Source organism: Pelodiscus sinensis, chromosome 10 (assembly GCF_052426305.1).
Source record: "Pelodiscus sinensis isolate ZL-2025 chromosome 10, ASM5242630v1, whole genome shotgun sequence".
Lineage (NCBI taxonomy): Eukaryota > Metazoa > Chordata > Testudines > Trionychidae > Pelodiscus > Pelodiscus sinensis.
In genome coordinates, this window is record NC_143061.1 from 51,918,816 (window position 1) to 51,933,528 (window position 14,713).

General features: G+C 43.9%; 1 protein-coding gene across 2 annotated transcripts in view; it reads left to right on the plus strand.

The window, feature by feature from the left end:
• STAG1 (STAG1 cohesin complex component) overlaps positions 1-14,713 on the plus strand; it is a 296,109-nt gene that overhangs the window by 66,494 nt on the left and 214,902 nt on the right. For both annotated transcript variants that reach the window (XM_089780890.1, XM_089780891.1), the window contains exons 3-4: positions 7,695-7,835; positions 12,110-12,212. In XM_089780890.1, coding sequence (XP_089637016.1) covers positions 7,807-7,835; positions 12,110-12,212 — 132 coding nt within the window. In that variant the 5' untranslated portion in view covers positions 7,695-7,806. The remainder of the gene's footprint in view (positions 1-7,694; positions 7,836-12,109; positions 12,213-14,713) is intronic.

Sequence of the window (14,713 nt, forward strand, 5' to 3'; positions counted from 1 at the left end):
CCATGTCAGAGCTGAAGAATTTAAAAAGTGTGCATCATGTCCAGCGTAGGGACCTTTTAAATGGTTAACCAATAAGCAATGAACTTACCTGTTATTGTAATGATTACATACCAGCTCCTGGCTTGGTTCCAAGAGAACTGGCTGTCACCTTGTGCTGCTGGCTCTGTATCTGATCTTGCAGTGTGGGGCGGCAGCCAGCTCCCTGGGAGCAGGACAAGGAGTTGGGAGCTGCTGCCTCTGTATCTCACTGGCTGCCACAGGGAGCCCGCTGTGCTACGGGCTTTTTAGTGTAAGCTTTATACTGCAGAGCCCACAACATGTAACTCTGTAACCACTAAGATTTTCAGTGACTATATGGTTACCTAATTAACCATTTTTTAATATCCCTAGTCTAGTGATGTTTCTGCTGTCTGAGACTCAAACTAGAGCCTCGGGTGCCTGGATAAGAGTCATTCTCTATCAAGATGTTAAGTTTGCTCCATATTCCTCAACAAGCTCAGAAGGATTTTCAGAATAGGTTGCAAGCTTTGCTACTTCAAGAACTGTTGATTATATGGTGTGTTCATTACAAATGTAAAAACATTCTCAGTATGAAGAACAGGAGCCCTATTTTGGCCCATGGCATGTCTGGATTCAGCGAGATAAACTTGTGTATATGATACTGGACTCTGAATCCAACACAGTATCTGAATGGAGGGAAATCTTTCAAGCCATGAATAAGTGTCCTGCAACTTTGTCATCTTTGTCAAATGTCATGCCACAAAGTTTGACATGAGGATGGAGAGCTGCAAATACATAAACATTATATTCACTTCTGCACCAGTTGGAAGTCAGCTTACTCAGTTGCTTCTGGCATGGACCTCAGTCACATCGGACAGTTGGGGTTTGGAAAAATAGCTGGTGCCTTTGAATTAGAAAACCTTTCTCAGTCCCCTTCCTCTCCCCTTTCAGGGAACTGCCCCACAAGAATGTACTAAGCAAGTATCTGATTCTGTTAGGATCAATAAAAGAGATTTAAAGAGAACCGAAAAAATGGGTGTTGTGCACAAGATAGTTGCTAATGTTAAAGGAGGATGGACATGAAAGCTTGCATACATAGCAGAAAATTCTGCTATGTTGATTCTGTCCGTTATCCGTTTCTTTTTTACTCTAAGTTGGCATTGAGTTTTTGAGCTAAAGGAGGATGCAAATGGGGGGGGGGAGGAGGTCTAGGTTGGATATTAGGGAAAAACTGGTGCACTAGGAGGGTGGTGAAGTACTGGAATAGGTTACCTAGGGAGTTGGTGGAATCTCCATCCTTAAAGGTTTTTAAGTCCTTGCCTTGACAAAGCTGTGGCTGAGATGATTTAGTTGGGATTAGTCCTGCTTTGGGCAGGGGGCTGGACTTGATGACTTCCTGAGGTCTCTTCCATCCCTATGATTCTGTGAATCTCAGGGGTCCCCTTGAGACTGTCACCTGGTGTGCTGCTGATGCTACAGAGCCTGCCTACTTACCTTCTGGAGCTCCCTTTTGCCCTATCCTGCTGGGCTAAGGCACAGAGTTGGAGTAACAGTCTTCCCCCACCCTGAAGACCAACCCAGACACTGAACCAGCTCAGCTCTAAGGCTGCTAACAACACCCAAGAACACAGTCCTAAAGAGGACCAAACCCCGAAATAAATTAGTCTTACTCTGTATAAAAGTTTTACACTTTCGTAAGGTCAACCCCTTTTTCAGTTCAAGAAATATTCACAGTAAAAGTTATTTACACTTGGTTTGATAATAAACGATTGTTTTTATTAAGTATAAAAAGTAGGATTTAAGTGGCTGTAAGTGAAAACCCAGATCCAAGTAAGGTATTAAGCAAAAATAAACAAAATACGCCAGCTAATCCTAATATACTAAGAAACTTATTACTGCAAATTCTTACTGTAACAGCTGTTGTAATCATCTCTTTCACAAGCTAGGCAGCCTCCTAGTTTGGGTCCAGACCTTCCTGTGATTCAGTATTAGATGTTTTCAGCAGGCGTCTTGTATGGTAAGTGGAGGTCTCCTGGCATCTGGTCACCATATCTGTTGTTTGGTTCCTGCCTTTTGTCCACGGCAGGAATTCTTTGTGTTCTGTCCAAACTTTTCTCACCGCGAGTAGAAAAGTACCAAATCCAAAATGGGTTGTAGAATCAGGTGGCTTGACCACATGTCTTACAGTTTGGCTTACAGGAAAAACGAACTCATTTAGAGATCATTATCTTGAACAACAGGCCATTATGTCTCCTGAGTATTACAGATAGCCCTTGTGAACACATCTAGATTTATAAAAAGATCCACACTTGATATTTTAACTTTACATGCAAGAACAGTACATGTACAGAAATAGAACATACACGTTCAGCAGATTGTAACTTGAGAAATGTCACAATGCATTTTGCCTAAAGCATCTTTGAGTTATTCATATTAATAAACCAATTTTCATAAAGCATGGGAGATTGACAGCATATTTCCATATCTGAGACCAAATCTACATACACAGACACACGTTCTTGCACAATCATAGTCTTAAAGTTAGTTTTAGCAGGCTGTCTGAGGCGTTATAATATTTTTGTCTATCTGTATTTGGATGATTGGGTTCTCAAAGCTTCAACAAAAGAAGGCCTTAAGAAGAACACCTACCTTATGTGTATGTTTTATTGGAAGTTTAAGACTCAATGAATATGAAAAAATCTTTCCTATTCAAAATTTAGTTTTTAGGGGGAAGATCTTGACTCTCAGGAAGGCAGTCTTTCTTCCAGGGGAGAGATTTTAAAAATGTCAGTCTATAATACAGATACTGATAAATTATCTTTTGAGAAGAGATTTTTTTTCTTTTAAGGAATTCAGCTTTTGCGATCTATATTACACTTTCTGCCAGACTTCGAATGAGACCTTTTCAGCATTGAGTGGTGCAAATTTCAACTGACGCAAGGCCAGCATATTAAGAATAGTCTCTACCAAAAGCAATTGTGGTGGTGGTGGTATGGTATACTCAACCAGAGAACGTCCTCAGAGGCATATATTCCAGTCTTCTCACTCCTTTGATAATTTTGGACACTACCAAGACAGGATGGAGAACTCATTGAGACTAGTACTGATTTGGAAAATAGGAATATTAAATTGCGAGTAACTGAATAGTTGAAGCATTATGCATAGACAATTTGAGTAAATGATATGGTGCCTCCACCTTTGAAGGTTAGCAACTACCTAGTGGTAGTTTTGAGTTGCCTGGGCCCCTTACTTGGGATGGGGTGGGGTTAGGTGGGGCTGATAGGCTCTCTGTGATTCCCCAGAAGCAGTTACATGTCCCTCACTCAGCTTCTAGGTGAAGGGGCTGCAAGGTGGCTCCGTGTGCTGCTTTTGCTCTGAGCTCCTGTTCTACAGCTCTCATTGGCTGGGAACTGCAGCCATGGGGAGCTGAGGGGTGGCAGCATGCAGAGCTGCCTGGCTGCTCCTCTGCCTAGGAGCTGACTGAGGAACAAGTTGCTGCTTCCATAGAGCCCTCCTGTGGTAAACGCTATGGAAGAGCCCTTACCCTCTCCTATGCTCAAACTCCCAGCCTGGAGCGCTATGCAAGAGCCCTTGTCCTCTCCTATGCTCAAACTCCCAGCCTGGAGTCCTTTCACACATCCAAATTTCTTCTTCTATTGGAGGTAGGGGAGCATGGTGTCCTGAGACTGCTCCAGCACCGGCCTCTGCAGAAGGCCCAAAGATCCCAGAATGTCAAAGATACTGTGACTTCCATGTTGTCCATATTTGAGGGCTATCAGTGTAGCCCTGAAAGAGTTTTCTGCCTCTGTGGTCTCCAACCTTTTTACACCCAAGATGACTTTTTAAATGTCAGAGCAAGCTAAGATCTACCCCATCCCTTCCTCAAGACCCCACCCCTTCCTTGAGGCCCCTCCCTCTCCATTCCCCTCCTCTCCGTCACTTGCTGTCACCATCCCTTAGTCACTCTCACTGGGTTGAGACAGGAGGTGCGGGCTCTGGGGTAGGAGTGAGGGTTTTGGGTGCGGGAAGGGGTGAGAGGTGCAAGCTCTGAGAGGGAATTTGGGTGCAGGAGGAGGTGGAGAAGGGGATGCTGGCTCAGGAAGGGGGCTCCAGGCTGGAGAGTGTTGAGGTCAGGTGGAGGGTTGGGATGCTAAGCAAGCTTCAGGCGTGTGGATGTGAGTGTCAGGAGTTTGGGTTGGGGTATATGAGAGGCTTAGTGCAGGGACTTTGTGAGTATGATGGGCTCAAGACAGATTTGCAGTGTATGGATGGTGCAGGAGTGTTGTGGCAGAAGACGGGATGTGGGGGGTACAGGAGTTTGAGGATGTGAGAGGCTCAGGACAGGGGGTTCTGGTGTATGATAGGATCAGGGTTGGGTTGGGGGGGGGGTGCAGGAGTGTTCTGATGCTTTGACCAGGTGGCGGCTTGGCCCCAATTGGGGGCTTGTTGGCCAGGCTTCATTTTTAAATAAAATATTATGTCAAACACACAATGCTTCAGTATTATCTTTATTTATGAGAGGGGAAGGGAACATGTTTTGGCAGGGGTCACTGACCCACAGAAAAATCAGTTGGATGCAAAAAAAAGCCCCTCCCCCCAGCCTCACTGATGTGCCCCTATTGAGACACCTCACTCCCCTGGCACTCAAACCCCACAGGGGTGGGGGAGGGAAGGTAGGACTGAGGTTCAAGGCCTCAGGCCACATTAACGCCTCTGGGGTTCCAGGGTTAGTGGAATTTGTGGGCCCCTCTACACTCTGAGGTGTAGCCAAAAATGAAGGATCCAGTGTGCAGGACAGGGCTGCCAGTGAGTGGGATAGGAATGGGGGTGCAGAATCTGGGTGGAAAATAGGGTACAGGAGCAAGCAGGGGTAGGTGTCTGGCCAGGAGGGAGGGGGAAGGAGTAGTGTGCTGGTGTGGGTCTTGCCACAAGGCCGGGGAAGGGTGCTGGATGGAGGTCTGGCCAGGGGGCAGGCAAAGGGTGCTGGTGGGGGTTTGGAGGCCAGGGCAGGTTGCTGGTGGGGCCCTGGTTAAGGGGCAGGGTATTCATGGGGATCTTGGCAGGGGGAGGCAGCAGGGTGCTGGGGGCAGGATACTTGTGGTGGTCTGGGCATGGTGAGGGGGCAGGGTGCTGTGGGGGGTCTTGCCAGGAAGCGGATACAGGGACAGCTCGGGTTGTACCTGGGGGTCCCAGGACTGCCCCAGATCCAGAGTTTCAACAAGAGCATGTGCTTCCCTTTCCGTTCTCAAAACAGCCGGTGTGCTTCCTGAGACGCCGGCTCTGGCGCACAATCAGGGACTTCCTTCCCCGTGCAGCCTGCCTTCCTTCCTGTCCGTGGGGGGAGGAGTCCTGCTGCTTTGCGCCAGATCCAACTTCTCAGGAAGTCTCTCTTTCTCTTCCCCCCCCCCCCCCTTCACCGCAGGCAGGCAGCATGGGGGAAGGAAGTCCCTGGCTGTGTGGCAGATCCAAGTTCTCAGGAAGTGCACCGACTGTTCTGGGGAGGAGCAGCGCATGCTTCCTGGAGCACCAGCTCTGGTGTGCACCTGCGGAACTTCCTCCACGCCGCAGGAAGCTGACACTACCTCCATTTTCCCAGGAGGTGTAGCGCCAGCATGGGCTGCTTCTTCATGGGAGGGGGAGGAATGGAACATCTCGTGATTAACTGGTTGTACCCCCAAAATTGACCAGTTGATGGTGATCGATGGGTTGGTGACCATGGTTCTATCCCATATCCAAAATAATGTAATCCAAGTCCCTGGAAATAAAGTAACAGCTGTATCATTACCAGAACATGCAACGAGGAGTTCATGTGTGAACTATAAAAGGAGGCCATCAAACTGCTCTGTATGCCAGTGGTAGGACTGGTTGTGTGTGCAACAGTCATTTTTCAGTAAGTTGGCAAGGGCCATGACAGAGCAGGCCAGTTGAGCGGAAACCTGACACAACTGCATGACTGCTCTATAAACATTTAACTAATTCAAACTTTTTCAACCATGGAAGGCTTCCAGAGAGAGTTCACTGGTGGTTGTTATGGTTATTTACCTTTGCTATTAAAAGCAATGTATAAATGTGCTAATTTAGAGTTTCATAAGGATAAATATTATATTTAATTCACACAAACTTCAAAGGACGAAAGAAAATGTGAGTATTTTGGTCATTGGTCACCCATTTTGTGTGCTGGTGTTGCACATTCTCAGATGTGAAGGTTGAGAGATGTGTTTCATGATGAGGAATGTGGGAAGCACAGTAGGTAGAACTGCTGCTGCAGACCCTTCTGGCTGTGTAGTTTTCCAGAAGTGGGAAGGGCTTAGGCATGTTGTCATAGTTACTAACTATGGTGTGATGTTCCTGGTATGACTGCTTGCAGAAACATTTAGATGTTGATAAAATAAGATGGAGACAAATGCACATTGTAGCCTTGTGGATCAAGGAGGTTGACAAATCACGGGAGCAGCTTCATCAATGCAGGTTTACCTTTGTTTCTCAGGCAGATGCAACTCCCCATGTAATTTCTCTAACCTACTTAAGTACATCAGCCCAGTATGAAATTTAGGAAATGAATGCAAAAAAAAAATCCTTTCATTTTGATGACTCTTTCAGGATCCATCAGGATGTGTCCCTTCCATTCAAAGTTTTGAAGGCAAGGAATGAAATGTTTAAGGAAAAGATGCTAGCATTAATTGCTCCCTTCACTGTGTCTACAGGGCTTTCTGTAACACAGTGCAGCACTCCATAATGCATTCAGTTCAGTTTCCCACAGATGCTAGAAAACAACATGTGTTTTATTCATCAGACTCACATTGAATGCAACAACTTTATATCAATCCCTTATATTTGGTTGTATCAACAAATCTGCCTCAGTTTTATACAGTCCATTAATTTGGAAAGTTCTCTCAAACGTGCCTTTGTGATGTCATTTAACTCCCTCATCTCCAGACTGGAGGGTTCCTTTTCTGAGAATGCATACTTGTATATTTTATTTTAAATTCTGCCTTATTGTGCAAGATGAATTTAGCCATAGTTTTGGAATCTTCATGGTTAAAACTCTTTTTGTTATAGTTAGACATTCTTGTATGTGTGGTTTGAATTACTATGGGGAAAAATAATCTAAAACTCTTTCAGCCTGCATTTTATTAGCTAGACTAATCACGCAGCAGGAGTTCTTGGAAGGTAACATTAACAAGAATTTTGTCTTAAGGCCTTCTTCAGCTCAGACTTAACTTTCAGGTCAAATTAAACCCTACTGAATAGATTCCATTTTTCCTGGGTTGAATAGAAAGTTCATTCACTATCCCCTTGTGCTCATCTCGTTTACATTTATTTTGTATTGTTTGTATCTTCATTTTTTTGTTTTCTTAGAATAGTATATATACAGATTATGTTAATGTGACATCAGCATGAATATACATATGAGAATACAAAATGACACATGAAATACCTTAAAAAAAGGTCACTCCCAGATTTTCAGATTATTGTGGTTAGACCCAGTTGTAATGATGACTATATGTAAGGATATAGCCAAGTTGCCATAGCATATTCATTCTGAATTTTTGGAGTTTCATGTGATTGAAATAGCAAACTTAATACAGAACTAACAGCTTTTTGTCTATAACAGTGCCCCTTTAGTCATTTAATATATTGAATGTGCATTTGAAATCGTGACTTTAACACATTTTTATCTTTTCATTTTATAGACTGGACTTTCAGATTCATGAAAAAAGTTTCCAGGAAGTTGTTTTGTAACATCATCACTAGAAGAAATTCTATGTAGTTCTAATATTTCATACAGGGTGCAGTGCTACAAAAATGATTACTTCAGATTTGCCGGTGTTACAGTGAGTAGTTGAAATTGATTTTTTATTTACAATTTGAATTCTTCAGATGTCTAAAAATAAGAGGAGTATTACTTGGGGAGGAACAAATGGCTTTAAGGCATGGGACTGAGAGATTAAGGTCTGTATTGTGTTTTTGCTATAGACTTCCTGCATGGACTGTTAGTCACTTAAAGTAGTAGTCTACTTGGTAAAGTGACTGTGTAAAAGCGGCACCATCTCACTGAACAGATATGTTTTTGTATATGTTTCTTTTAGTCTTGTACCCATAATAAAAATATTTTTCACTATTTCTTATAGCACTGCAGAGCCAGTAGAACTTTGGAAGTATGAGCTAAATTCTAGTACTCATAAACAAAATTGTCAGTTATTCCAATTTTATATTTGCCTTTATAGCCAAGGCTATGGACTTTCACCTTCTGCTATAGCAGGGGTGGGCAAAGGGCACTCCGCGGGCCGGATCCAGTTTGCCAAGCTGGTAGATCTGCTCTGTGGCTGCTCTTTTGCTCCCTCATTCTCAGGCCAATCAGGGCATAGGGGAGGGGGAGTTTCCTTGCCCCTGCAACAGTTCATGGCGGTTGGAGAGACATGCTGGCTGTTTTAAAACAGTTGGCATGTATCTCTAGCTGCCACGTGCCTTTGGCAGGGGGTGGAGGGGAAGCTTTGCATGCTTGATTGGCCTGCGGGGCTGGGCTCGCGCAAAGTCTCGTATGTACTGTTCCTGCCCTGCCAAGGGTATGCAGCGGCTAGAGAGACACTCCGACTATTTAAAAACAGCCAGCATGTGTCTCTAGCTGCCGCGTGCTCTTGGATGGCAAAGAGACATCGTGCGCTCCCCCGCCCCCAGACCCTGATAGGCCTGGAAGCAGGGGGAGCATGCGAGGTCTCCTCCCACTAGGCGCCTAGAGGGAACCGCCAGTTGTTTTAGAGCAGCTGCCATTTTTCTCTAGGTAGTGGGGCTGGGGAGGGAGGGGAAAGACTTCTCATGCTCCCCCACCCCAGGCCAATCAGGGTGGGGGTAAGCACAATCATAGAATCATAGAGCTGGAAGAGACCTCAGGAGGCCATCAAGTCCAGCCCCCTGCCCAAGGCAGGACCAATCCCAACTAAATCAACCCAATCAGGGCTTTGTCAAACCGAGACTTAAACACCTCTAGGGATGGAGATTCCACCACTTCCCTAGGTAATCCATTCCAGTGCTTCACCACCCTCCTAGTGAAAAAGTTTTTCCTACTATTCAACCTAGACCTCTCCCACTGTAAGTTTAGACCATTGCTCATCATTCTGCCATCCGTCACTATTGTCAGCAGCCTTTCTCCATCCTCTTTGGAACCTCCCTTCAGGAAGTTGAAGGCTGCTATCAAATCCCCCCTCACTCTTCTCTTCTGAAGACTAAACAAACCCAAATCCCTCAGTCCCTCCTCATAGGTCATGTGCTCCAGCCCCCATATCATTTTGGTCGCCCCCCAAGAAGTCTCTTGGTCCCTCCCCTTCTGTCTGAGGCCCGCCCCTTCCGGGGTGGCCTGGGGCCAGTCCAGAAATTTCTTAAGTGGCCCCCTTTTAAAAATTATTGCCCACCCCTGTGCTATAGGATAAAAAGCTGGCTGTTCGCACTTGCAAGCACCCCGTAATGTTGCTAGGGAATGTAGGTTAGGGATGTAAAAGGTTAATCGGTTACCTGGTAAGCATTAGCCTTACTGGCATGCTTACCCAGTAACTGGTAATCAGCAAGAGGCGCAGTCCCCCTCCTGCAACCCAGGACCATAGTGACTTGGTGGCATAATGGGACTTTGGTGGGCCAGATCAGCCCAGCCATGCGCAGTTCAGTGTGGTGGGTCATTGCTGGAGCAACCCTGCTTTCCATGGATTTTTTAAAAATTTAAATTGTACTTTTAATTTTTTGTAAACAATCCGCATACTATATTTCTCATTTAAAAATAAGTTAGTTACATTTCATCACAAACATGATACACGAACAGTCTTTTATAAAAATGAATTAATGGCTCTAGTCTGTCCAGCCTAACTACAAGCTCTTGTTTCTTGAAAGATCTGGGCTTCCAATTTCTGTTTTTCAGCAGACTAAAGAGTAATATGTGCAAAGAAGGACACAAGCTGAATAGGATTGTTTTGTTTTGTGCATTTATGGTCGTGGACATTGGCCATGCACAGCAGAGGAGTTAGTTAAGACATCATCTAAAGACAGGGACAATATATAAGAAAGAACAGTGGCAGCACAGACAGGAACAGTGAAGTGGACTGGAAAGGAAAAGGGAAGATACTATTGAGCGCACTTAGAGCTTCTTATATTCCCCCATGCTTTTGCCACAGAAAAACTGTCAGTCTCTCTTCCCAAAAACTATATCTGGGAATATTTTGTTCCCTGGGTAAAAAAAGGAAAACATGTCCAGTGTAAGCAGTGCAAGTAGATGATGCAGGGCCTAATTGCAAGAATGAAACATCATAAGGAAAACTCCTTATTGGGAGAAAATGATGTAGATGAAGATGTGGATATGGCTGAGTGGATCAACTGATTAGTAACTTAAATAATTAACTTTGCAATACATTGTTCTTGAAGACTCTGTGTCTTTTAGTATGTGTGATTTGACAAGTAAATTCAGCCAATGGGAGTGATGTGGGCTGGTGCCTGCATGGAGCATTTTTGTGGAAACACAGAGCTTCTTTCCCACTTGCCAGATAGAGCCCACGTATAGGATCTGACCCCAGTTTGCCTGGATTGGGCCCATAAGGTTCTTCTCCCCCCCCCCCCCCCTCTGAAGTGTCATGCTCCCCTCCCCACTGCACTGGCTTGCACCCCTGGTGTTGGGAGTAGTGACTAAGTCTTGCAGGCTGGATCAAAGAACATCACAGGCCGGATCTAGCTTGTGAGCTATAGGTTTCCAACCCATTCAGTACTTGTTTATCTCAAAAAAACCCAGAAGTGTAAATGAGCTCAATGGGGCTTACTCGAAAATTAAGTACACTCTTAAGCACAGTCAGCCTTAGCTTTTTTGAAAAACAACAAATGGTGTGGTAGCACTTTATAGACTAACAAAACATGTAGATGGTGTCATTTTCGTGGGCATAGCCCACTTCAGATGACCCAAGTTTTAAGTTTAGGATGTTCAGACCCAAAATAAATAGGGGAGGGAGAGGGGGGGAAAAAAAAAGGAAGGGGGCTGGCAACGAGCAGAGTGTATGAAAATATCAAAGGGAAAAACAAGTAGGCAGAACTGGTAACCTATAAGCACCTAAGGATTGGATAGTTAAAAGAAGCAGATAAGAATCATGGGATAGCAATTAGATAGGAAGGGTACCAACGCAAGAATTTACACACAGAGCTTTTGGCACCTTCATTGAATGTCACGTTGATAATGACATTCATATTTTCTCATTTATATTTTCTCAATTTCTCCTGATGAGGATCCCATGCTTCGATCAGCAGAAGCATTCTTGGGGAGGACGTGCATCACTGGCCTAAGAAGAGGGTATTGTGTACATTCGCCAATTCAGTGATCAGTGTGGTGCCAGTGAATTGACATAATATGGGTTGACTTCCATTTGTAGTATAGACTGTCCTTCGTCTCTCAGTGACTTGTGGATAAGATTTGCTCGGTGTGCAAGTGAAAAGATTTTTTTCTAACCCCCAAAGCCATAAACTCAACCTGGGATGAGAATCAAGCTGAAGCTTCTCTGAATTACATCATCACCAGCAATAAAGATTCTTTAGGATAAATTCTGCCCTTATTTGCACTGTACTGTTCATTGTATTTTAGTGCAGCTTAGTTTAGAATTTTGCTCTATAATTGGAATGTACATAATCATTTTAATAAAGCAATAACTGGGATAGAATCTATCTTGCTTTCCTGATAGCTTTATGGTCTTTCATGGATACTGAGTAAATAGTAGTGTAATCTTATTTTTATCATGCGGGCTTGCTGATACTACTACATATATACATGAATGGATCTGTTAAGAAGGTGCTGTTTAACATAGTCAGTTTTCAAAGAAGAATTTAATTTTAAAAGAGCCAGTTGTTTAAATATGTCTTCTGGTCTGAGTGCACACAGTGTAATTTTTAGCTTCATAAAACTTACATAGTTTAGCATTCCTCTATAGGTGGTAGTGTTTGATGAATTTGCAGAGTGAATGCTGCACAAAGCTTTTAAAGGATAATTTGTTTTGTTTTACACTAGACCTAAATATTTAATCAGTGGCCCATTCATCAGTAAATGAATAACTTATTTCAAATCCTAATTTAACCAGTATTTTTTCTCTAGGGATTCAACAAATGAAACTACTGCACATTCAGATGCTGGCAGTGAGCTTGAAGAAACAGAAGTCAAAGGAAAGAGAAAAAGGGGTCGCCCTGGCAGGCCTCCAGTATGTGGTGTTCAGTTATGTTGTGTTATCAATTTAAACTTGATTGTAGACTGTTCTCCCATCCTGTCCTCCTGCTGATCACATCAGTAGGTTTGCAGAGAATCATTTCTCAAACTATATGAAGATTTATAGTGCGCAGTAGGGATGTTAGATAGCGTATATTTTAGTAATTGTGTAGCTGCAACAATTTTTAGCCGTTACACGGTTAATAAAATGCTCCCTGGTGTGGGGCCAGCAGCCAGTGGACTCCTGACTCGTGACCCCACTCCTGGAGATCCTCCTTCCCCTGTGCTACCTACTCTGTATCAGAGGCAGCAACGCAGGGTGGCAGGTGGAGCTGGTCTGCGAAGGGAGCCAGTTTAAAAATGGGCTCCCTGTGCTGACGGGCTCCTACCTGCCGTCCCACACGGGTACCTTTGATCCAGATGGGGCAGCAGCAGTCCCTGTCAGCGTGCGGCCTGAGTTCCCTGTAGACAGGGGCTGCTCCACCATCCTGTCTCCTCTCTCTCCCGCTGCGCCCTCCCCCCCACACATGCTTTTGCCTCTTATATAGAGGCAGCAGCGCTGCGGGAAGAGGTGACTCTGTGGGCTCCAGATTCAGCAGGGGGTGGGGATTGTGTGTAGTTGTTAGGGTTAACCGATAAGCCTAGGTTTATCAATTAGTTGTTTAAATAACTATATGCTAACATGTCTGATGCATAGTATGTATGTAACATTGATCAGAAAAAATTGTGTGTTGAAATAGAAATATAGGATCTACTTAAAAGATAAGTTGACGAGCTATTTGTACTTTTTCCTTTATATACATGCACGTTACATTTTTGTCTTTTGTTATTTCATATTAATAGCGGGCTGTGACTCGTGCTTGCTACCCTTAACACCCCCCTTCTCTCTGGCTGCTTTCGTGTCCTGAGAGCGTGATGTCAATCTGTGGCCCAGCAGGCAAAACTTTTTTATATAGCAAGAGACACAATATTCTTCCTAGGCCCGAGAGTGATTTTATTAAGCATAACTCTTTTTTACTTTGAGTGAAACAGTGCTTGAGCTATCTTTTAGTGGCTTCTAATTTCTTCATGTGATCTAGAAAGTATGCTCACGCTTTCAATAGAATGTTTAGTTAATCCCTAGGAAGATCTAAAAACTTCCATGCAGTGTGCAACGGTGGTCAAAAAGGCAAATAGGATGCTAGGAATTATTAGGAAAGGGATAGAAAATAAGACCCAGAATATGGTACGCCCACATCTTGAATACTGTGTACAGATGTGGTCTCCTCACCTCAAAAAAGATATTTTGGCCTTAGAAAGGGTTCAGAAAAGGGCAACTAAAATGATTAGGGGTTTGGAATGGGTCCCATATGAGGAGAGGTTAAAACGACTGGGACTTTTCAGTTTAGAGAAGAGGAGACTGAGGAGGGATATGATAGAGGTATATAAAATCATGAGTGGTGTGGAGAGGGCCGATAAAGAAAAGTTATTTATTAGTTCCCTAAATAGAAGAACTAGAGGACGCCAAATGAAATTAATGGGTAGCAGGTTTAAAACTAATAAAAGAAAGTTCTTCTTTACACAGCGTGTAGTCAACCTGTGGAACTCCTTGCCAGAGGAGGCTGTGAAGGCTAGGACTATAACAGAGTTTAAAGAGAAGCTAGATAATTTCATGGAGGTTAGGTCCATAAAAGGCTATTAGCCAGGGGATAAAATGGTGTCCTTGGCCTCTGTTTGTCAGAGGCTGGAGAGAGATGGCAGGAGACATATCGCTTGATCATTGTCTTCGGTCCACCCTCTCTGTGGCACCTGGTGCTGGCCACTGTCGGCAGACAGGATACTGGGCTAGAAGGACCTTTGGTCTGACCCAGTACGGCCGTTCTTCTGTTCTTATGTTCTTATCTACTAATGCAGGTTAAAAGATTTAAGATACAGCAACGTATTTTGTGTTGTGAATCTGGATAAGGAGCTTTATTCTTTAGTATAATATGAACATTATACCTAGATTTGGTATCTGTTTTATAGGTATTTATTAACCAGAGAGTCTTCTGGGGCCTTGGTACATTACACACCATGAATGGGAATGTACGTAGGCAATTAAAAAACTTGCAATAACTAGTAAGTAACCCTTTTTGTTTGTAAGATATTTACTTCTCTTATGAGTAAATTGCTCACCGGTCATAATAACGTAAGAATGGCCATACTGAGTCAGGCCGAATGTCCATCTAGCCTGGTATCCTGTCTGGCGACAGTGGCCAATACCAGATGCCCCAGAGGAAGGGATTATAACAGGTAATCCTCATGTGATCCCTCCCCTGTTTACTACTTCCAGAGAAACAGAAGCTAGGGACACCATCCTGGCCAATAGCTATCGATGGACCTAACTTCCATGAGTCTATGTAGCTCTTTTTTTAATCCTGTTAAGGTTCTAGCCTTCACTGCATCCTCTGGCAAGGAGTTCCAGAGGTTGACTGCGCTGCATGAAGAAAAACTTACTTTTGTTTTAAACTTGCTGCT